The sequence below is a fragment of the Xenopus tropicalis genome, chromosome 8 (assembly GCF_000004195.4).
Source record: "Xenopus tropicalis strain Nigerian chromosome 8, UCB_Xtro_10.0, whole genome shotgun sequence".
Classification (NCBI taxonomy): Eukaryota; Metazoa; Chordata; class Amphibia; order Anura; family Pipidae; genus Xenopus; species Xenopus tropicalis.
The window spans coordinates 102324291-102345080 of NC_030684.2; the positions used below are offsets into that span (position 1 = coordinate 102324291).

General features: G+C 37.9%; 1 protein-coding gene across 1 annotated transcript in view; it reads right to left on the reverse strand.

Annotated features, from left to right (window-relative positions):
* mnat1 (MNAT1, CDK activating kinase assembly factor) overlaps positions 1 to 15095 on the reverse strand; it is a 74495-nt gene extending 59400 nt beyond the window's left edge. Inside the window, 4 exon segments of the mRNA NM_001017138.2 lie at positions 513 to 616; positions 1408 to 1481; positions 2216 to 2368; positions 14960 to 15095. Coding sequence (NP_001017138.1) covers positions 513 to 616; positions 1408 to 1481; positions 2216 to 2368; positions 14960 to 15048 — 420 coding nt within the window. The 5' untranslated portion in view covers positions 15049 to 15095.
* Positions 15096 to 20790: the final 5695 nt, after the last annotated feature.

Sequence of the window (20790 nt, forward strand, 5' to 3'; positions counted from 1 at the left end):
CATGTGCCTGTGCCCTAAAGTCGGCCCCTAAAATTAACTTCCAGATAACCAGACCTGGCACATGTACTGGGAATTTTTGCATCACTGTTATCTATAAAATGCATACAATTGTGTTGATAATGTTCAGTTTGTTAAAAAATCCGCTCACTATTTCCAGATCTGTAAACATATTTCTTTTGTATTCCATGATGTACTGAAATTAGGAATTCAGAAATAATGAGGGCATTCAGACTGAAAATGTACATATAATTGACAACACATTTCTGTGGCTGCACTGCAAATTGACAGAATAACTTTCACTGACAGGTTGCATCCTTAACAAATAAATAATGGAACATTTGCCGACATTCTTAATTTGCTTCACAGACAAGGGCACACACCCTAGTCTTTAATAATGCCAACATAAAAGCAAGACATCTCTAAACACACACCACCAAAATACAAAAGACACAAAAAAAGATTATAGCAAATAAATTATAAGTATATAAAAACAAAGGAGATATTATACAAACCATTTTTATCTTGTTCCTTTGGATTGTGTCTTTGTTTTCCTTTTGATACATATCTATTTTTCTTCTGGTATTGTCAAGATCTACATTGTTGGTCAAATTAAACACTGCAGAGGAGAAATACAAACAAATCCATTATCTGATAAAATCTTAGTGAGTTGTTGTTAAAAAAAAAGAGCAACAATAGTTAGATATAAGAGTACTTGTTGAATACAGAGTTTCCATTATAAACGTGCTAGCTGAAAAAACAAGTATATGGGTGTGTAGACATTGCAGGATTTTTATTTTCTAATTTGCAAATAAACCAAAGATGTCTATGACACAATGAAATGTGTACAAGCTGCCAGACATAGCAGGTCCCTTATTATAGAGGACAGGTATGCCTAACCTGCTGTATAAACCTAGTAGCATTGATTAGTGTCCCAAACTGTAACAGAAGCGAAATAAATGAATTGACAAAACCCGGAAAACAGGTACCACAGAGCACACAGTAAATTAATTAAGCAGAGAAATTAAGCTTTTCCACTCCTGAAAAGAATTTGCTTGTAATTCCTAAAACATTAAGCACTAATTAATTCATTGGGTACCTAACTCCTTTGCAACTGCTTTTTCAGTGGATCATCCTGATATTACTCAGCTCAATGTGGACAAATAATAGAAATATCCTCTCATATGGCTTGTATGAAGCAAAAAAAATGGTGTTTAATTTAACGTTCGTCCTGCGAGTGAGGTTTGTGTGTGTTTACTAATTATGTTATGTTAACCATGCACCCAGGCAGTTCTATGGGCACCATTCCTGGACTTAATATATATGGTATAGTGCTCATATTCTTTATTTCACATGATAATACAGAACCACATCAGAAAAACATGACAAATTATTCCCACTGCTACATACCTATTTCTTCAATATCTTCTAAAAAATCATTGTATTCTCTTAGAGACGGAAAGTCTTCTTCACGTTTATTGTATCTACCAACAGAGATTCAAAGTAATCAATTAGAAGCATTAAAATAAAAAGAAAAGTTTGGGGATTCAGATTTCAAATAAATACAACAATAATAAAGTATATAAAAAGAGGTGCCTTCAGACACAAGATGTAAACCTATATTGAAATTAGTAGCAGTAGCAGATTCTAGTATTTATAAAAGCTACTGAACCCTCCCGCTAACAACTTTTTCCTTTATTTTAACGATAACTTTTTCAGCAAAGTTTTTTTATGCTCTCTGCTTACTAATGATCTCTTAAAAGGGGCCTAATGAGTCTGTTTGCCACCTATATTGGCCAAAATTTTTTGAGCTATACATCCTTCTATTGTACAGCACTGCAGAATAAGTTGGCGCTTTAACATATAGGATTTTGTTGGCACTATATATATTTTGGATTAATCAGAATTCACTCCATGACCAGGATTAATACATCAGCTACTATATCATACTTAATGTTCACAGCACAAATACAAATTCAGATCTACAGGTATTGGTTATTATTTTGAGCTTAGGGGCTTCCAGCATATGAGGAGTTTGGTCACTGCAGCTTATAACAAGACAAGTGTGACAGAATAACAGCATGATCAGAGGTCAAACATTGAACTGGATTTGAAATCTGAGTGGATGATCAAATGACACTCCTCTTTCTTTCATTCTAAAATGTATTCCAGAGCAAAGAATAGGCAATTTTAATAAATAGCGAATGAGAAAACTCACATTTTCAAAATTTTCTTCCGTATTTCCACTTCTTTGTCTATAGTTGGATCTTCGAAGAGCTGGACTCTAAAGTTACTTTTTCTAAGTGGAGTATTGCATTCCTGGCATGAACCTGACCCTCTTACAAACAACAACTCTACACAACTTTCACATCTGGAAGGGATAGAAGCATAAAGTTAATGCCAGTGGCAAATAACTGAATTCATAGAAAGCACCTGTTAGATTACCAAAAAAAGCTGCTTTCAATATTAGTAAAAACTACCAAATAATGTTTTTAAAGATCTCATGCAGTAAAAAATATTTCACATCAGTAAAAGCAAAAATTTCTACTGGTATGCAAACGTACATCTGAATTCAGGTGTGCTGCTACCACTCAGGCGGCAGTACCCAGCAAGCTACCAGGGGCAGCAAAAATCCACTCCTGCTAACTTTAAGAGCCAAATTTTCAGTTTTTAAACCGGATATTCAGCTCTTCTAGTGCAGGGAGTGCAACTGCCCTCTGTACTAGCGGCCCCACCATCGCTGAAAAGGTAAGTGGGGGGGGGTCCTGGGGGGAGGGGCAGCATCGCAAAATCTGCCTCAGGCGTCACTCATCTAAAGCATGTATTTGCCGGCAGAACTGCCCAGGAACACTGACCCAAAAAACTTGTACTGTAGTCTACTATTGAATTCTGGAGTACTGGAATATATGCCAGCTAAACATATTTAACAACCATGTTCTAGAGCCCAGAATCTTTGATTGCATACATAGATTTTAATAGAATTTACCTTGATTAGAATTAAATAGTAAAATCTACACTGACAAATAGGCCCTGGAAAAATTATTTCAGGATATGTGTACAAAGGAAAAAGAGAAAATATTAAATGATGCCTGTCTATAAGTTTCTTAATTGTCTAGATCATTAATGGCTTATAAGCTTGTGGACCTATTCTACATTATTTTTGAATAGCAAAATTATTTTGTGGTGATCTTGGGGGAGCCACTGAGTGAAGGCAATTCTTGATATGTGTGACTGCTTAAGATTCTAAATTGTTTGTTAACTTTATGCACATATATAATACATTGTACCCTATTCCTCTTGCTTGGTAAAACATGTACATCCCCAAATTGGAAAGATACCTCATCCAAATACTAGTGCTTTGCAAAAATGTTTCATATTACCTTGACAATAAAAAGTGACTTCTAATTAAAGTGGACCTGTCACCCAGGCATAAAAAGCTGTATAATAAAAGTCCTTTTCAAATTAAACATGAAACACATGCTCATGTTTTTATTAACACATCCATACCCATTATAAAAGCATTTAAAAATCCCAGATGTCAATATATTGCCTGCCCCGCCTCTATGCCTTAGGCATAGGTGTGGGGCAGACAGTTACTTTCACTTTGAATTCAGAACTTCTTAGATGTTGCTGTACTCCTCACATTCCCCCTCCCTCCTCACCACCTAATTTTGTAACCAGTGAACAGGCATGAGCATCAGGCCCCCCCATATTGGCACAGAAACAAGATTTTGGCAAGATACAAAGCTTGCCTTAAAAACAGTGTCCACAAAATGGCTACTGTCTTCTTGCTGCAATTGTGAATTCCAAGGCTAAAGAAAATAAGATTAAAATAATTTTTATTGTGCAAGTGAAGTTTATTTTACTTTGACAAACACAATAGAAAACAATTTGGAATAATTTCTTAGGGTGACAGGTCCCCTTTAAGAAAATAAGGGAAATAATTACTTTACATCTTAGAAAAACACATACATTTTTAGATAAGCACAACCAGACTGCTACAACCTCCCAGTGCAATTATAAAAATTAGCCTAACCATCCATGCAAGTCATTCTTAATGCACTGTCACCAAAATGTCATTTTAAAGGATTAAGATAATTCCACTGACTTTTTGGTACTTAAAGGTTTATTAACTGATCCTGACTAAATGGTCATCAGTGGCCTGCACAACCCCCTTGTATTGTTCTTCACAAAATTAAAAATGACTCATGACATTTTCAAAAGTAGTAGAATATAAAAAGGCAAATAGCCTGAAAATGCAGAACGTTTAAAGTTGGCATTCATATGCCACATTTACTAAACAGTGGCTCACACAGTATCTGCTATAAATGCAGTAGTGTTGACATTCATTTGCCACATTTACTAAACAGTGGCTCACACATTATCTGCTATAAATGCAGTAGTGTTGGCATTCATTTGCCACATTTACTTAACAGTGGCTCACACAGTATCTGCTATAAATGCAGAAGGGTTGGCATTCATTTGCCACATTTACTAAACAGTGGCTTACACAATATTTGCTGTAAAAACACAAACACTATGTAAATAATTTTTTTTAAAAGAACAATTGCAAATTTCATTTTTATAAAAGTAAATGACTAGTAGTACAGGTATGGGACCCATTACCCAGAATCCTTGATGTTTTCCAGGTAAGGGGGTCTTTCCATAATTTTGGATCTTTATGCTGTAAGTCTACTAAAAAATTATTTCACCATTAAATAAACCCAATGGAATTGTTTAGCCTCCAATTAAGATGAAGAAGTTAGGATCAAGTACTAGGTGCTGTCTTATTATTATAGAGAAAAAAGAAAACCATATGAATCTTTTGCTTAAAATAGAGTCCAATATTTAGCCTTCCCATAATTTGGAGCTATCTGGATAATGGGCTTCTAGATAACGGATCCTATACCTGTAATATCATTGGTTAAAAATTGTTTCCATCTTTTTGTATATAATTACATGTCATGGAGTCTTCATATCTTATATTAATATATATAGAGGATATTTAATAGTTGTCACCAATAAATTTTTTCATTGCATTTTATGGAAAAGCATCAGTTTTCTGCACAATGACATTAAATGATGTACCCTTTTGAAATTCCTTTACTACGCTATTGTTGCACAAGCCCTATTCACTCGGTCAGTGTGATAGAAATACCTTATGACAAGATCAGCTCAGATACATAAGAAATGTGCAGTGTCGTTAAGGCATGTGGTCAGTGTCTGTTGCATAGCATCACTAATCCTTTTCTCCTGACTGCAGAGATTAATAATTTTGAACTCGGCCAATGCATTAGGAACAGAATGGGTAATTCCCTATCCAAGAACAGCTCTACATGGTTTTCAACAGTCTTGCGGCCCCTTAAGGTGGCGATTTTCGATCTTCCCACCCTCCACAGACGTTCAGGGCTGAATCGTCAGATATGGAGGTAGAAACAATAGGATTTCTACCTCCTTCTGCCAATTCAGCCCTGAAGGTAGATTTTGCTCAGGTACCTTCAATGGCGCCTGACTTGCCAAGTCGCCATACACGCACTGAATATCGTACGAAACCTCATTGGTGTGTGTATGGCCAGCTTTAAACCAGTCAATGTCCTTCCTAAAAAAACATTACGGTGCCAATAAAATAACCCCATAAAGTGTTATGAGAAGAATACCTGCATGTGTATTTTGCATGTTTAATAGACCTTTCTGATATATACATTTTACAATGCATTAGAGATATTAGCAGCCTTTACTATAGACACTTTACAGTGTATTAAGTCCCAAAGATGCAGAATTTATGGACCTCAATATGAACAATATGATTTTGCTTTATTGTGTGACTGTAGCCCCCCTTCAGCTAAGAATCCCCAGTTTTATTTGTAGGGAACAAAAAAAAAAAAAAACACAAAATCACAAACTTACCAATTAACCTATTCTGCATGTGCATCATGTGACTGGTGACCAAGCACACAGAAGCAAGTGGACAAAAAAAAACTGAAATTGTCAGTAAAGCAAGAAATGATTTTGACTGGAGGAGTTAACAATAGATGTAAAAGTACTTAAGACTGCAACACCCAATCACAATGAGCTTTCATAAGTATTGCTGCAGTTCACTATTCAAACCAAACTGCTGACTAGTAACTATGGGTTAGTACTTGGGAGTAAAATTACACGAGTAAAATGATTTCCCACTTTGTCTAGGTCATCTGAATCCAACAACCTTTTCAAAATAGACATTAAGTCATGTGGTAAAGGCTGCAACTATTTATATCTGTACCACATACTTTACTACCCTGCAAAACTTTTATTTATACTTCCTTTAGTTTAACAATTAGACCATGCGCCACTACAGACTCTGATAGTACAATTTGAAAAGAAATAGGCAATTGTTTTATTAAATATAATATATTAGCCAAGATATATCTTTAATTTGAAACCATATCCCCTGAAAGTTTTCACTGTAATTTAGAATAGACTGGAAATCCATACAATGGCATTTATATCCCTAGACAAATCCATAACAGGCTTTTACAAAGAATACAAAAAAAAACCAAAAAACAGATTATGTAATTTATCTTAGAAATATAACTGGCTAAATGATAATAACAACAACAACATTTGGACATGGGTTTCCTTGTTTTTTTTCTACAATGTTACATCTCAGAAAGATGAAGTGCTAAAAAAAAAAAAAAAAACAAGATTTCACACAACTGTTGCCTCGCTGCTAAAATAATTTTACAATTCAGGTTTGGCATCTTTCAGCAACACAGGCTATCTTTCTAAAGCCTTTTACTTCTGTGCCCCTGAAGAGTTTGCTGTTTCAGCTGTTCTACTTTGAAGAGTCCAGTGACTCAAGGGCACAGCAGCTGAGCCTGCAGACTACGGAGAAGGTACAGACACAGGAACGCCAGGGATGCTGAATCTGCTGGTACAGTAGCACAACTATCATTTCTTTTGGCTCCAAGGTACATGTGACTTACTCAGTGGGGAATCCACACAGGTGTCCCAATGATCCAACAAAATATAGACACTTTAAAAACAGTGAACTAGTCAGATATGAAGGGTGTTATTTTTATACTCATTGTGCTAGTTAGAAGATAATAGAAGAAAAGAAAATTGCAAAGCCATAGAATTTTAGGTTAAAGGCAACAGACAACATATTTAGGCACCTTGTTTCATTTACCTTCAGGGTTCCTACAGTCTCCCTGTTTGAGTCAGTTAAACCTGTAGTTGCCCTTCCAATAAAGACCTACCTTTTCCTATATCTGCAGAGCACAATTTGCTAGCTGATAAGCAGTAAGCCAGCCCAATGGCAGGGTTCACAGTAAGAAATGAGACCAAATGGCAAAGAAAAAAAGAGAACACATGCCAGGACATCACAGCAGGCTACTTGCATGTATAAGCAGCAAGCTATACAGGGATGAACGTATAATAAAATTGTAGCCTGTTAGGATAAGCTTATGGATAAGCAGGATCCATGGTCCCTAACTTTCCTCTCAACTAGACAGCCCTAAAATGTCACTGGTTGGACAAAACAGCTCCTTAACGCCACCCTGCATATATATAGTAGGGATGCACTGATTTCAGGATTCGGCAAAGATTCTGCCTTTTTCAGCAGGATTCGGATTCAGATGAATTCATGCTCCCGGCCGAACTGAATCCTAATAATTATGTGACTGTTTGTCACGTAACATGGAAATTTAAATTTTTTTGCCACGTGCTTCACATTTAACCCTTCCAAAACCTAATTACCAAATGATAATTAGGATTCAAATTTGGTTCGGTATTCAGCCGAATCCTTTACAAAGGATTCGGGGGTTCGGTCGAATCCAAAAAAGTGGATTTGGTGCATTCCGAATATAGAGATGTAATATAGAGAAAAACTTGCCTAGATGAAGTCTATGATAGCATAGGTGTTTGTTAAATAGTAAGAAGTGCTGTTTTAGATGGTGAGATCACAACAGACTACTTTGCATTGTGTAATTCTCACCCAAAAACATACAGATGCACTATTTATTGCTGACAGTTAAAATGTATTATCTGTTAGATGTATCTATTATCCGGAATACTTGGAGCCTTGATAAGGGTGCTTTCTGTCACTACATTTTGAAGTCTACTAAAAACATTCAAAAATTTACCCAATAGGTTCCTAGCACGGTCTCCCAAAACCCAGAGCAAATGCCAAGATTCCAATCTAGGCTCACTCTTCTGCCTATAACTGCAACCTTATGCTTTGGGAGGAGCCCTCCGCTACTCGGATGGCAGCAGGTCTTATTATGAGAATGTCAGGGCAGGAGGTTTGGGCAAGAAAGGGAATCAAGATGTGTCACAGGTTTAATGGAGTGTGAGCAAAGCAGAGTTGAAGAGAACAGGCAAGAGTCAGTGAACCAAGCTAGTAAAGAATCAGGATCCAAAAGTGTAGTCCATAACAGGCGAAATAGTCAGTCCAGGCAGCTAAACAGCAAAAGTCAGTGATCAGGATAAGGTCAGGAACACAGGAACAAAGAAAAAAAAGGTAGTGGCACCTTTAAATATATAAATTTTGCACCTTGTGAGATGATATCACAGCACCACTCCAGGCACAATAAAAGTCTGTCCATGTCTGCTAAAATATGGGTTGATACAGCTTAGTTTACCATCAAGTACAAGGCACTGTATTTTTACAAAGAAATGTTTTGTTTTGTATTTTAATTATTTGTTTAAAATGGACTGTCTGGATACCAGATCCCATATATGTATTTATATAGTGCCAACATATTTAAAGTGTTTTACAGGGAATGTTCATCATTCCCATTAGTCCCTGTCCCAGTGGATCTTACAATCTAAGATCCCCATCACAATTGCACACTACAACCAATTTTATCAGGAGCTAATAAACCTTCCTGTATGTTTTTGGAGTGTGGGAGGAAACCAGAATACGAGGAATAAACCCACACGTTTACACTAGAATAAAACTCTAGAGCTACAAGGCAGAAGTGCTTACCAGAGTCACGGGGATAATTTATAAATACTGGGCATATTTGAAAAATAATTTGCCTGTTTTTCTGCAGGTTGAATAATAAAAGCAAATACCTGATTGGTTGCCATGGGTTATGTCCAGGTGCAAATATACCCAGTCTTTATAAATTACCTCGACTGTGTTACAATGTTTCAAACTGGTATTTCATCATTCCTTTATCAGCATGACCACCTTTACATTACCCGGTATGTGAACGTTGCTTTATTTCTATTGTTAGTTTTTTGGACCATGCTCAGCTCCTTAGACTTCATTATGCTGGTGTGGCCGGACATATCTTGTGTGCTGTACAGTGTGTTCTGTAATGCAGCCTCTGGGCCCAAGCTATTTGTTCTTAAATAAGGGGAGCAGTCCTCACAGCAATGATTGCTACCTTATGAAGCAACCCATGGAGGCAAATTCCATGCGCCTAGTGTGCCATAATCATAATAGTATGAAAACGACACAGCAGAATGTGTCAGTTTTCAAAAATGCCGCAATGCATTCCCCAGGAACTGATTTCCAGACAGAAGACTAGAGTTTATTTATTAACATTGGAGACAAACATCACCAATAAGTAATTAGATTTGAACAGTCACCTACAAGTTAGAAAACCAAATCAAAGATCTGTTGCTATAGGCAACATCCAGAAAACCAGTGGCAAAAAGTGTTTCTAGGAAAGCAGATTTGTAATTTTGGCTTGCTGTAGCATAGCCAACACTGCATTTTAAAAAAAGGTTAGCGTCATGTCCAGGATATGTCCACAGAACATAACTGTACTGTTTTTTTATTTTAAAAAAATGAAATCATTTTTAAAAATGTGAATTATTTGATTATAATGGAGTCTATGGGAGATGGCTTTTCAGTAATTTGGAGCTTTCTGGATAACGGGTTCCCAGATAACGGTTTCCATATCTGTAAAATAAAAGTCTCTGTTGAATTATTTTAGTGATTCCTTAGTAATATTTTACGGATGCCACCAGCAGTACAGAATACAAGCCGATGCAGTCCTTGTCAAGACTGGATTTTTAGAACTGCCTGATTGATATCTGGAGGATTTTCGGCAAGATATTGGTCTGACAAGCCCATTGTCGGGCCCCATACATGGATCAATAAGCCAAACTGAGCTGGGAGCTTTTATTGGCCCATGTGTGGCACCCCTTAAGAGTAATTTGTGACTTTCACAGTACCACCACCAAAGTATAACTGCAGTAAAAAGCCTGATGTTATAAATGTATATTTATTTTGTTTTCTAAAAATAATGCACCAGAAATGATAAACAGTCAAACTTAAATAGCAGGGAAAGCCTTAAAACATTTTTCTTCCAAGAAGATATTATACTTCTTCTTTAACCCCTCATCTACTATTCAATGAAGAGGGCAGGATTGCTAGTTTCCAGAATTAACATGGTGAGTGAATTCAAACAAAGCAATTAGTGTATCACCCTATCCAATTCTAGATTGCATAGTACATTACAGTTTTACAATTCAAGATGTAAAAAACCTTTTAATCACTGAAGCTCTACAGCATAAACTCTTCTAATCATTTACATACGCAAACAAGAGACTCTCTGGCGATTTACTACAAATCATTACAGGGTCAAAAAAGCCACACACACAGGCAATGAAAATGTTAGGTGAACATGCCTGCCAAGATTCCCTTACACCCACAATGCAGATTTTCTTTCCAACTCTTATCTGAACATCAACGCACATGAAAATATAAAATGAACTTAAATGTTCTTGGCCTTGTTACTAAGTTAGAGACATTTACATAAACCACAGCACTCATACAACTTCTTTAAGTTAACACATTAAAACAATATAACCACTGACATATGTTGTAAACTTCTTAGCATTAGTTGGTGTAGAGAAGTTACACACCAAAGAATGTATTTCAAATTGTATTTCAAATTAGAATAGTTACTGGTTAAGTGGCCGGTAGCAAAAGACTGAGTGATCCGTGCAACTTATGACATGCTGACAGGCAAATAATAGCTGAATTACCTAGGAGTGTGGCTTATTGCAGTGTTCCATATTCAGCTTTATCAGTGTCCTTCCTACCCAACAGAATTGAGCTGCACAGGCACTGGATATGACACTCTAATTGTCTAACTTCACCCACAAGCATATCCTATCCCCAGAGGTGCTGGGTAAAAAATGCAGACTAAATAACAAAGCTGAGACTTATGGGCCACCCAAAAAACTAAGTAAGCTTTCAGTTGCAAGTCATTATGTCACACAGAGCTTCATTTCTCATGCACTCTTTTTGCTACACTTACTAGAATTCTAAGGAGGGGAGTGAGAAAACAAAAAATCAAAAGTGAAGTTGAATGGGGCAGAACACTGTAGATGACAAGGGAAAGGAATAGAAAACAGAACGAGTTGGCTATTGACAGAAGAGAACGGATTCCTTTAGCCTACAGCATTAGTAACCACAATACCTTGCTTAATAATAATTTATTACCTGTACAACACTTCTTGTTTATGTCCATAGGACCTTTATCTCTATTACATATAAGTGTGATGACTTCCAGGAGTATCCTGACCACAGTTCAAGGAGAACTGAAATGCTGTGATGTGGGGGATTATGTGAATTCTATAAAACTATTTTATATATTTATATGAGTGCTTCTAGATCACAGTTTTCTTACAATGCAGTATTTTTCCCAACACTGGGAAAGGCATTGTTGTGATCATTGGGGGGATTGAGGCCAATTCATCAAAATTAACATAACTGTGCTCAAATCTCAACACAAATTGGGCAGTGTTTATTGATGCAGTGCACTGTGGGAACCCTGAAGTTACTGCATGGTTCTGAGGTGGTGGTCCTAGAGGCAGGGATGCTCTTGCCATGAGACAAGGTGAGAACCTTGCCTTAGGCGGCACAGAGCAGCCAGTTACCAGGGGCAGCAAAAAGCTGCCTCTGGTAAGTTTAAGAGCCAAATTTACATTTTTTTTAACATGAAAATTTGGTTCTGCAGAAAGGGCAATAGCAGTCTCTGCACTAGTGATGCGGCCCCCTCTGGACCTAGTCTGACGCTAAAGTTGCAAGTGTGGAGTGGGAGAGAGGGGGTGGAAACGGCCCCAGAATCGCCACTGGTCCTAGGGTTCCGCTTTGTCAACAGGTGCAGCTGCACTCAACTTTTAACAGGAAGAAGTCAGCAGCGGTGTGCGCAACCATAAATAGGATTATGTGTTGACACAAGAACCACACAAGAGCAGTGACACACAGGTCTACCTGTAGTTGCTACAAAATAGATAATACTGATAACTGCCTCTACATGTGTTTTACCAGAGAAAATTCTCAGCATTGTCTAAGACAGGGTATATTCTGGCGTTTTGCAACTGCTACAAATAACTGTAGGGGAATTTGCGGGCCCACATCTGTGTCTGCAATCATAATTAAACCCTTATAAACGTGGTTCAAGTGACAAAGTTTAAATCAGTATATTTATCCAAAGCAGTTTGGCACAGCACATGACTTTATAATAAGCAAAACAAATGCATTTAAGGCTTAGTGCATTAGAAAAATACAAGCATTTTAGCTCCACCACACAGTCATTGTGAGTCCTGCAGCATAAGCCACAGAGAAGTGTGAGCCCTGATGAGTCTTTTGGCCAAAACTAAATTAACACAAAGCCAGACACAAAATGACACTTGCATTTTAGTGAGTTATTAAATTCCTTCTGAGATAGTGGAAAGCAACTACTTCCCTTCCTCTAGTGCAGCATGCAAAGTTTACATAAATTATAGAAAACTATTTTTTGTACTTTCAGTTTGAAGTTAGTCTGACCCAAAAAATTGCTGTTATGACACTTGAATGTGAGCACTTTCCAAAATTTTCAATAAATACTATAAATAAATAACATACTTCACCATGATAATTTCACACAAAATCTAAAGGTGGTCATACACATTCAGATTTTAGTCTTCTTTAAGATGACCATTCAGATATCAATTGTACATTTAAATGCAACGTTACCTACATTCAGATTAAAATTGTTCTAAAATTAACAAATCGGAGGATGTTCTGAACATAAAATAATTGGCAGACAACAATCGTACGAAAGGGACATCCTGAAATTGCATTGTAGGTCACCTAAGGATATAGCCTATGACTTAAGGTGCCCATACATGTGAAGATCCACCTCGCCAAGCGAGTGGATCTTCTCCCAATATCACCACCTACGGGTGGGCGATATCAGGAAAATGTAGGCTAATTCGATTATAATTCAGTCGTTTGGTAGCAATGGGGCAATCGGTTCGGGGACCACATCAACGAGCCGATGCGGTCCCCGATCCGACAATCTTTAACCTGCCCGATCGCCATCTGCCCAATTTCAGGCCAGATATCGGTCGGGCATGCACCTTGTTCCTGCCCCTACACGGGCCGATAAGCTGCCGAATCGGTCCAAGGGACCGATATTGGCAGCTACAATCGGCCTGTGTATGGTCACCTTTAGTGTCAGACAGACAGGAAATGCATATGACTCTGTGAAATGAATATAGAATAAAAGAAAATGTCAGTTTTTAACTACATTTTTGTTGGCCTGTCTGTGGGTTCCCAGTGAGCCCAATACCTCTCATTTGTTATTTTACATACGGTATGTCCACTCCCCTCAGCTAAGAGTCTGTAGCTCTCTACAAAGGTGAATGTGTTAATGTCTAAATTTGTATACTTCTGCACCCAAGGATATCATCAGATACACAATATATGCACAGATTTTGTCGTTATCCGACTGAAATTTTCGAACCTGTCCGATCAACTAAACAACACAAAACTATGATTATATAGGTGTGTGCATGGCCAGCTTAAGAAAACAGTGATAGTATCTAATTAGAACAGCAAATACCATTTCAGAAACTGGACAATGAAAGATAAGTATAGTCCTTGTAACAATGACAAATCAGATTTCAACAAAAAACAGAAAAGGACAACAAAGGGTAAGCGGTCATTTTTAGAGCCATTATACAGCAAATGGACAAAAGGATATTTGTCAGGATGGAACACAAAAAAAAGTAGGCATGAATTAAACAGTGGCTCACTGATGCAGGGCAAGAAGTCGAGTGGAGCATGTCTTAAAATCTATACCATACATCATCAGCTACTCTGCCATGCATGAAAGCTTTAACAGATGTTTAACTTTTAGCTTTAAACTAGAGGCTTGGTCTTTGCACTCTCCTGTAAAGGTGGCCATACACGCACCGATAATATCTTACGAAACCTCGTTTCGTACGATATTCGGTGCGTGTATGGTATGTCGGCGAGTCGACCGATATAGCAGGAAGCTGCTATCGGCTGATCGGACCAGTTTGAAAATTTTGATCGGGCGCCATAGGAGGCAACTGACCAAAATCTCCCTTCAGAGCTGAATCGGCAGAAGGAGGTAAAAATCCAATTGTTTCTATCTCCTTACCTGCCGATTCAGCCCTGAATGGTGTGTGGCAGATCTGACGATGTTTCGCCCCGTGTATGGCCAGCTTAAGAAACAACCCTGTTTCTGGTGAGATCAATTAGCCCAAAATCTTTAAAGGGGATGTAAAAGCAAATATTATTTTTTTGCCAAGTAAAAGAAAATATCATCACAGCTCCTGGTTTTCTATCACACGGTTTCAAAAATCACAACTACCACTGAAAAAGCTTAAATAACATTAATTGTGGAGCAACTACATTTTTTTCCACTATTTCATGATATTTTTTGAGTTTATATCTCATTTGAAGCCGCACCTACACAATGACAGATCCCTATTTGTCTTCAACCCTTGTTAAGCACACAAATATAAAAAAGAAGTACCCACTTCCTGTGTTATGTGTATCGAAGTATTATTTATGAAAGCAATCTCCAGCTTGCTATCAATTGATAAATGCAGGAGTACGACGAAATTATAAAGCAGCAACAGCTGAAGAGTCACGAGTTAGAAGTTCTTGCATATATATATATATAATATGGTGTGGTACTGAGAACCGGAAGAGACTTACAGTGTATGTCCGCACACATTCACCATCAGTTTCAGTGAAGGGTTCCGGTACTTGGTGGTTTTACACCTCGGGCAACCTTGGTCATCCATTCTGCCCACCTGCACAGAAAAATTTCATCCAACCTCCTCCTTCTTCAAGTGTCCGCCTGTGTTATTATCCCGGGTAGGAAGCTTTTACGCTGCACGATGGTTCCGCTTTCCTCCCCGTTTATTAGCGGCGCATGTGCTCTGCAGCAGCAAAGTCTGTAATAACCATGCGCTGCGATCTTCATGGCGATGTGCCATGTGAACAAAATATAGCTAATCATTTTTCTAGAAATATGTTCTTGGTACTTGCTTCTTTCCTCATTCTTTTAGAGATACCAATTAGTTTATACATCGTGGTTTGTTGACGTTAGATTGTTGGTTATTGTTGTATAAAATACACCAAGCTCTTGAGCATGTACAGCTTGAATTTAAGCAGTATTTAATTGAGACAACTGCTCAATTGTTGTTCGTGTCTTTTGTCAACCTCAGCTGATATCAGACTGTGAACTAAGAAGCTACTCATACATTGGCAGGGCAATAGCCTAACATGGGTAAGGGCATACCAAGTAGTAAGGTGTTTGCCAAAAACGATTCTACCTGTGTCCAAGCCCTACCCAGTCCACTGCACTGATATATGTACTGACACCCCCATCTCTGATGCCATCTGAGGGGGCTGAAAGGGGCCAGCAGGAGTAGTAAGCACTGCCACTAGTAGGGGCTGGGACATCGCTAAGAGGAGGAGTGGTGGTCAGTTAAGCCTGCAACTGGTCTGTAACCTGCCTCTGAAATCAACTGGTTGGCCCAGAGATTGGTTGATATCTCTGCACCACCCAGATGCCCACACCCATGGTAGCCACTCCTGCACCTCTTTGCAGGCCTCTCATGGTTGCATTCATGGTCTGTGCCCCCCCCCCCCCCCCCATTGTGCTACTCTTCATAGGGTTCTTTTACGTGTTCTAAAATGCTTCACATAAGACATAATTAAAAATGAATACATTATTCAGTTTCCATATCTGTGTACTAAAAATAGGTCTGGACTGTTATCTGGAAAGGGGCTCGTGTAAACTTCCATGGACCAGTGCAGTGTATTGGCCATGTGCGGACCTGCCAGAGCTCATTTTAACTCTCAGTCCAGACATGATTGAGAAATAAAAAGATCCAATTGGGGCTCAAAGTAGTACCATGGTTTGGAACCCTCTCCCAGTGTCTTTGCATAATTTATGCAGTATGGTAGACAGAAGCTAAAAGAAACCCTTAGGTTTACATACTTTTGAATTGCGTCTCCTGCTTGGACTCCCTAGCAGTAATAGGGCCTTGGTTATAATCCAGCTCTGCAGAAGAAACAATGTCAACAAAACCCAACAGGAACACCAATAGAAATAACCGTACTGAGACACAGAGTAGAGACAATATAGTTATCCCATATGTAGCAGGAGTGTCAACAAACACCACATCCCTAGTAACCTAGTAATACACTGAGACAAAAACTGGTACACCCGAAGGGGTACCCAACAGCAAAGGAAAAACAAAGCAATGTGGTATACACAGTCCAGTGTAGCAAGGAGTGCAGTGACCTATGCATTGGGGGGACAAAGCAATTGCTCACCTAGCAAATTAATAATAGGGTGAACTCTACAGAGCAAGACTCTTTCTACACCTAAAAGACAAGGAAAAGTCCTTTAAAGATAGCAACATCCAAATTTTGGACAAAGAAGGCCGCTGGTTTTAAAAAGGTGTGACAGAGGCTAGTCATGCTAAGGTGGAGAACCATCAATTTCAACACCACCTGTTTGCTACATACAATGCTGTTCTAACATCTGTACCCCCCCCCCCATTACAACGGAGCTGAGCTTGTCACACCGGCAGAAAGCAGAAGGGGCGTTTCAGGTTTGTGATTGGGCATATTAATTCACTTGGGAGGCATTTCAATTAAAACCCGGAAGAGGGGAACAAACATGGCTGCTGTAATTCGTGGTCTGTAATTCGTGCTACCATAATTATGAAGTGAAAAAACTTTGCAGATTTAGTTTATAAGGAATTTAAAGCTGATACAAATTAAAACACAACAGCAGGTGTAAAAACATTTTCAATTGCCTGTCAGTATCACTTTAAAATGGCAAGCTGTTTACTCAGGCATGTTAATGGTTTCTGCAGAATAAATATATTGTTCTAGGTGGCACTAATGTGGCAAATCTATTGGCAGAAAAATGCCAAAATGACTTTCCTTCTCCTTTAAAATATTTGTATGCACGTGAAACACTAAGAACTCAGTGCTTTATGCACAACTGTGCTGATTACAGTCAAGATCCATGGGACTGCATTTAGTCAAACGGGACTGCATTTAGTCAAACTAGACTGTGTCAGAATCATGCCCAATTTTGTTCAATGAGCCCTCCAAATGCAAAGGCTTATTGAGTTATTGCAAAAGCTGGTAACAGCAGGCATTAGTTTTGCATGTGACTGACATTGTTATGCTTTACCCTGCAAGATTATAAATAAGTACCATGATTTGAGTGATGACCTTTTTTCCAAGTTGTAAGTCAGTAATACAATATAATACAACATACATATTTGTACACAAATTATATTTAAATGATGATGTCATAAAGTGTACATAATAATGCAGTTTATGAAGCCAGTGAAGAGGCTGTGGCTTTTTACAACTCTATGGAAGTGTTAACAGTGAACATATTCCAGACCATTATCCAAACTTTTGCAGACAACCTCCCACCACCCATTCTGTTTATCCCAAAGGTTTAATTGGCCCTGATCAGGTCTCCAACTGGACAGGCTTCAACTGAAGAATAATCTACTAGAATACATTTTCATATAATTATGTTAGAATCATTTTCCTTAGGATAAAGCTGTCCATCATCATGCATTAATGGCTTTTGCTGGTTGTATTCTTGTAGTTATTTCTCTCTTCACTTTCCCTCCCTGTTGATCTGAAAAAATATTAAGCTGATGCACACTTGGATTTACCCCTTTAATATAAGATAACCAGCATAGATTCATAAAGCATATATTCAGTTTCACTGTACAGGAAAAAAATAAGCACAAACAATTATTAACCAATATAAGTTATTATCATTTTGAAGTAAATAAAAAGTGTGACTAATAAAAGGTGGTGCCATCATAGGGGTTTCCAGATTCTTTTAAAGGAATTTTTCCAATTTAAAAGGAGGGACAGAAGAGATGAAAAATATTTGTGACTGCCAACATTTTAAGCAAACCACACCCATTTGTTAAAGTATAACTGATCCTTTCTAATCAAGAAGATAGGAACATATCACTATTACTAGTAATAAAGGATAAGACTTTTCTTCTTTGTAAAACTGCCCCTAAGCCTTTCCATTTCATTGATACCTGCAGCTTCCTACACTCCAATCAGACAAGTTGGCTGAGCAAGGAGAGCTGGTTCTGTCATTTATGCTTTGCCTAGGAATTGTGTAATCTTTGAACAGTACTGTTTACAAAATAGGTGTTTTCTTGTAACTAACAGAAACCAAAATGATTTCTTCTAATGTCGGACCATGAAAATTGGAATTACTACTAATGTATTAAATGTCAAAATATACCCCTATTAGTAAAAGTTTGTAAAACAACACTCAGCCAGAATACAAAGAAGGTAAGCGTGCTGTCTGGAGTTATAAATCCAGCTCTCAGTCTCAATGTACACCCCCACCATAGGTGTAGAACATGCAAACATAAATGTTTATAAAAAGCCATTGAGAGAGAGAAATGTGCTTTAATTACACAACATATTTCGAGCACTACGTAGCAAGTGTATACACTTGATAAAGAGCTTTAGTGCTCGAAACATGAAATAACCTTAGTGCTCGAAACATGTTGTGTAATTAAAGCACATTTCAGCAGCAATTACTGCAGCGTGGCTCTCTCACAGAGACTTTTCATAAGCATTTATGTTTTCTCAGCCAGAAAACATGCTCATATTCGTGTATCATGACCAAATATGCTCGGCATTGCTAGTGTCAGGCAGATTCCACTGAAGTAAATGACAGACTGTGCAAACATGTTTGGAAGCCTGTACTGACAAACAATATACCCCCATCTGACATGGGCCTAAAACTTCAACTAAGTATAGAAAGAACTGATTACAATGCAACTTAACCATATGGTTGTGTATTGTACTAGCTCTGTTTGTAGATAAAATTACATAACTTACAACGTAGATCATCGCTAATTCTTATACTGTTTGGTCCATAAAAATATGTCATAAATATGTAATTTCCAGTTTGCAGAAACACTGATTCCAGCTGAGTGGTGGTCTGCGGGTTACAGGACAGGTAACAGTTAAACATGTCGATTCCAAAATTATGAGAAAAAAATTGGAGAAGAGAAAGGGAAGAACACTGGTCTCAGAATTATAATAAAAGGCTAGGAAGGAACATAAAAGGAAAACGGTGGGAAAAGGTTGAATGGAAAAGAATGAGATGTAGATTAGTACAGTGAAGCTGACATATATTAAAACCTACTCCAAAACCTGGAATACAATTGTAGCATGGTAATTACAAGGTATATGTATATTGACAAGTACAGCAGACTTTTATTTATGTATGGCAAATGCGCATGATCTGTGGCCCTCCATCATCAACTCATCAGGTATATGTAGGGTGTGGCCCTACAGTTTTGACAACTGAGATAGTCCTATTATTTATCTAAAGTTGGTCTCCTGTTTTACTTCCCAGTTCCTGAACTGTAGCTAAAAAAGAGTTTGTTTAGACTGCTGTTCAAACAGAAAAGATGAACAAATATCACTGGATTATTTTTCTTTTGCTATACCCAGAAAGTCCTGTTTTGTTTTGTAGACTGTAAACTAACTGGCGCAAGACTTTTAGACCTTTGATTTCAGTTTGTTCAGAACAGTACTAGGCTAGTAACAAATACTATGACACAGCCAATAAGGGGAGTATATATACTATAAATGAATCAGTAAAATATAACATGACTGATTCCCATATTTTTTTTGTACCAGAGTTCCATTGCCCTTCCCATACTTACCAGCAATACAGATCTCAAAAAGATCTGTAGCTTCTGTAAATACTACATACAGCCTTTTTATGACATATTGGACGAACCAGTAACCTCAAAGGACCAGTAACATGAGGAAATTAAATTTTAAAAATATAGGTGTTAAATTGTACAAGTGATGTTACCAATAGGCACCATTCAGGTCCATTCTTATGATTTTCTAACTTGTAGACTGCAGCCTTTCTAGCTTGTTTCTGGTAGGGCAGCTCAAATATGCTGGTATATGGCTCCATATAAAACACCAGACTGGATGAGGCTTTCTTTAGACAACAGATAAAAGATGAATAAACACTCCTGTAGCTCCATTGATAAGCCTGTCATTGGCTTAAATAGAGCTACATGAAGGGTGTATTGGCATGAAAACACAAATGTATGCATTTTCGCACTGATGTCCGCTCTGTGTTGCTCACACACAAATTTTGGTGCCAAAACAAGTGAGTATGCAATTTGGAAATCCACTTCATGGGCCGACTCGGTGGCTCCAGGTGAAAGGCACAGGAGTGATTCTCTGCTGCGTTTATCCACAGGTTGAGAATCAGCCCTTAGTGGCATCAGCCTAATCTGCTGTTTTTAGTTGGCAGAGATGTACCCAGATGCACCCAAGTGACCAGAGTCATTAAAGGAATTTCAGATTGACACACATTTTATTTATTTTGTGAAAACAGTGGTTTTGTATCCATTGGTATTTTATTGTTGTTTACCAAATTACTTCAGACAAGTGGCAAAACAATTGTTTTTGGGGCCCCTCTTAAT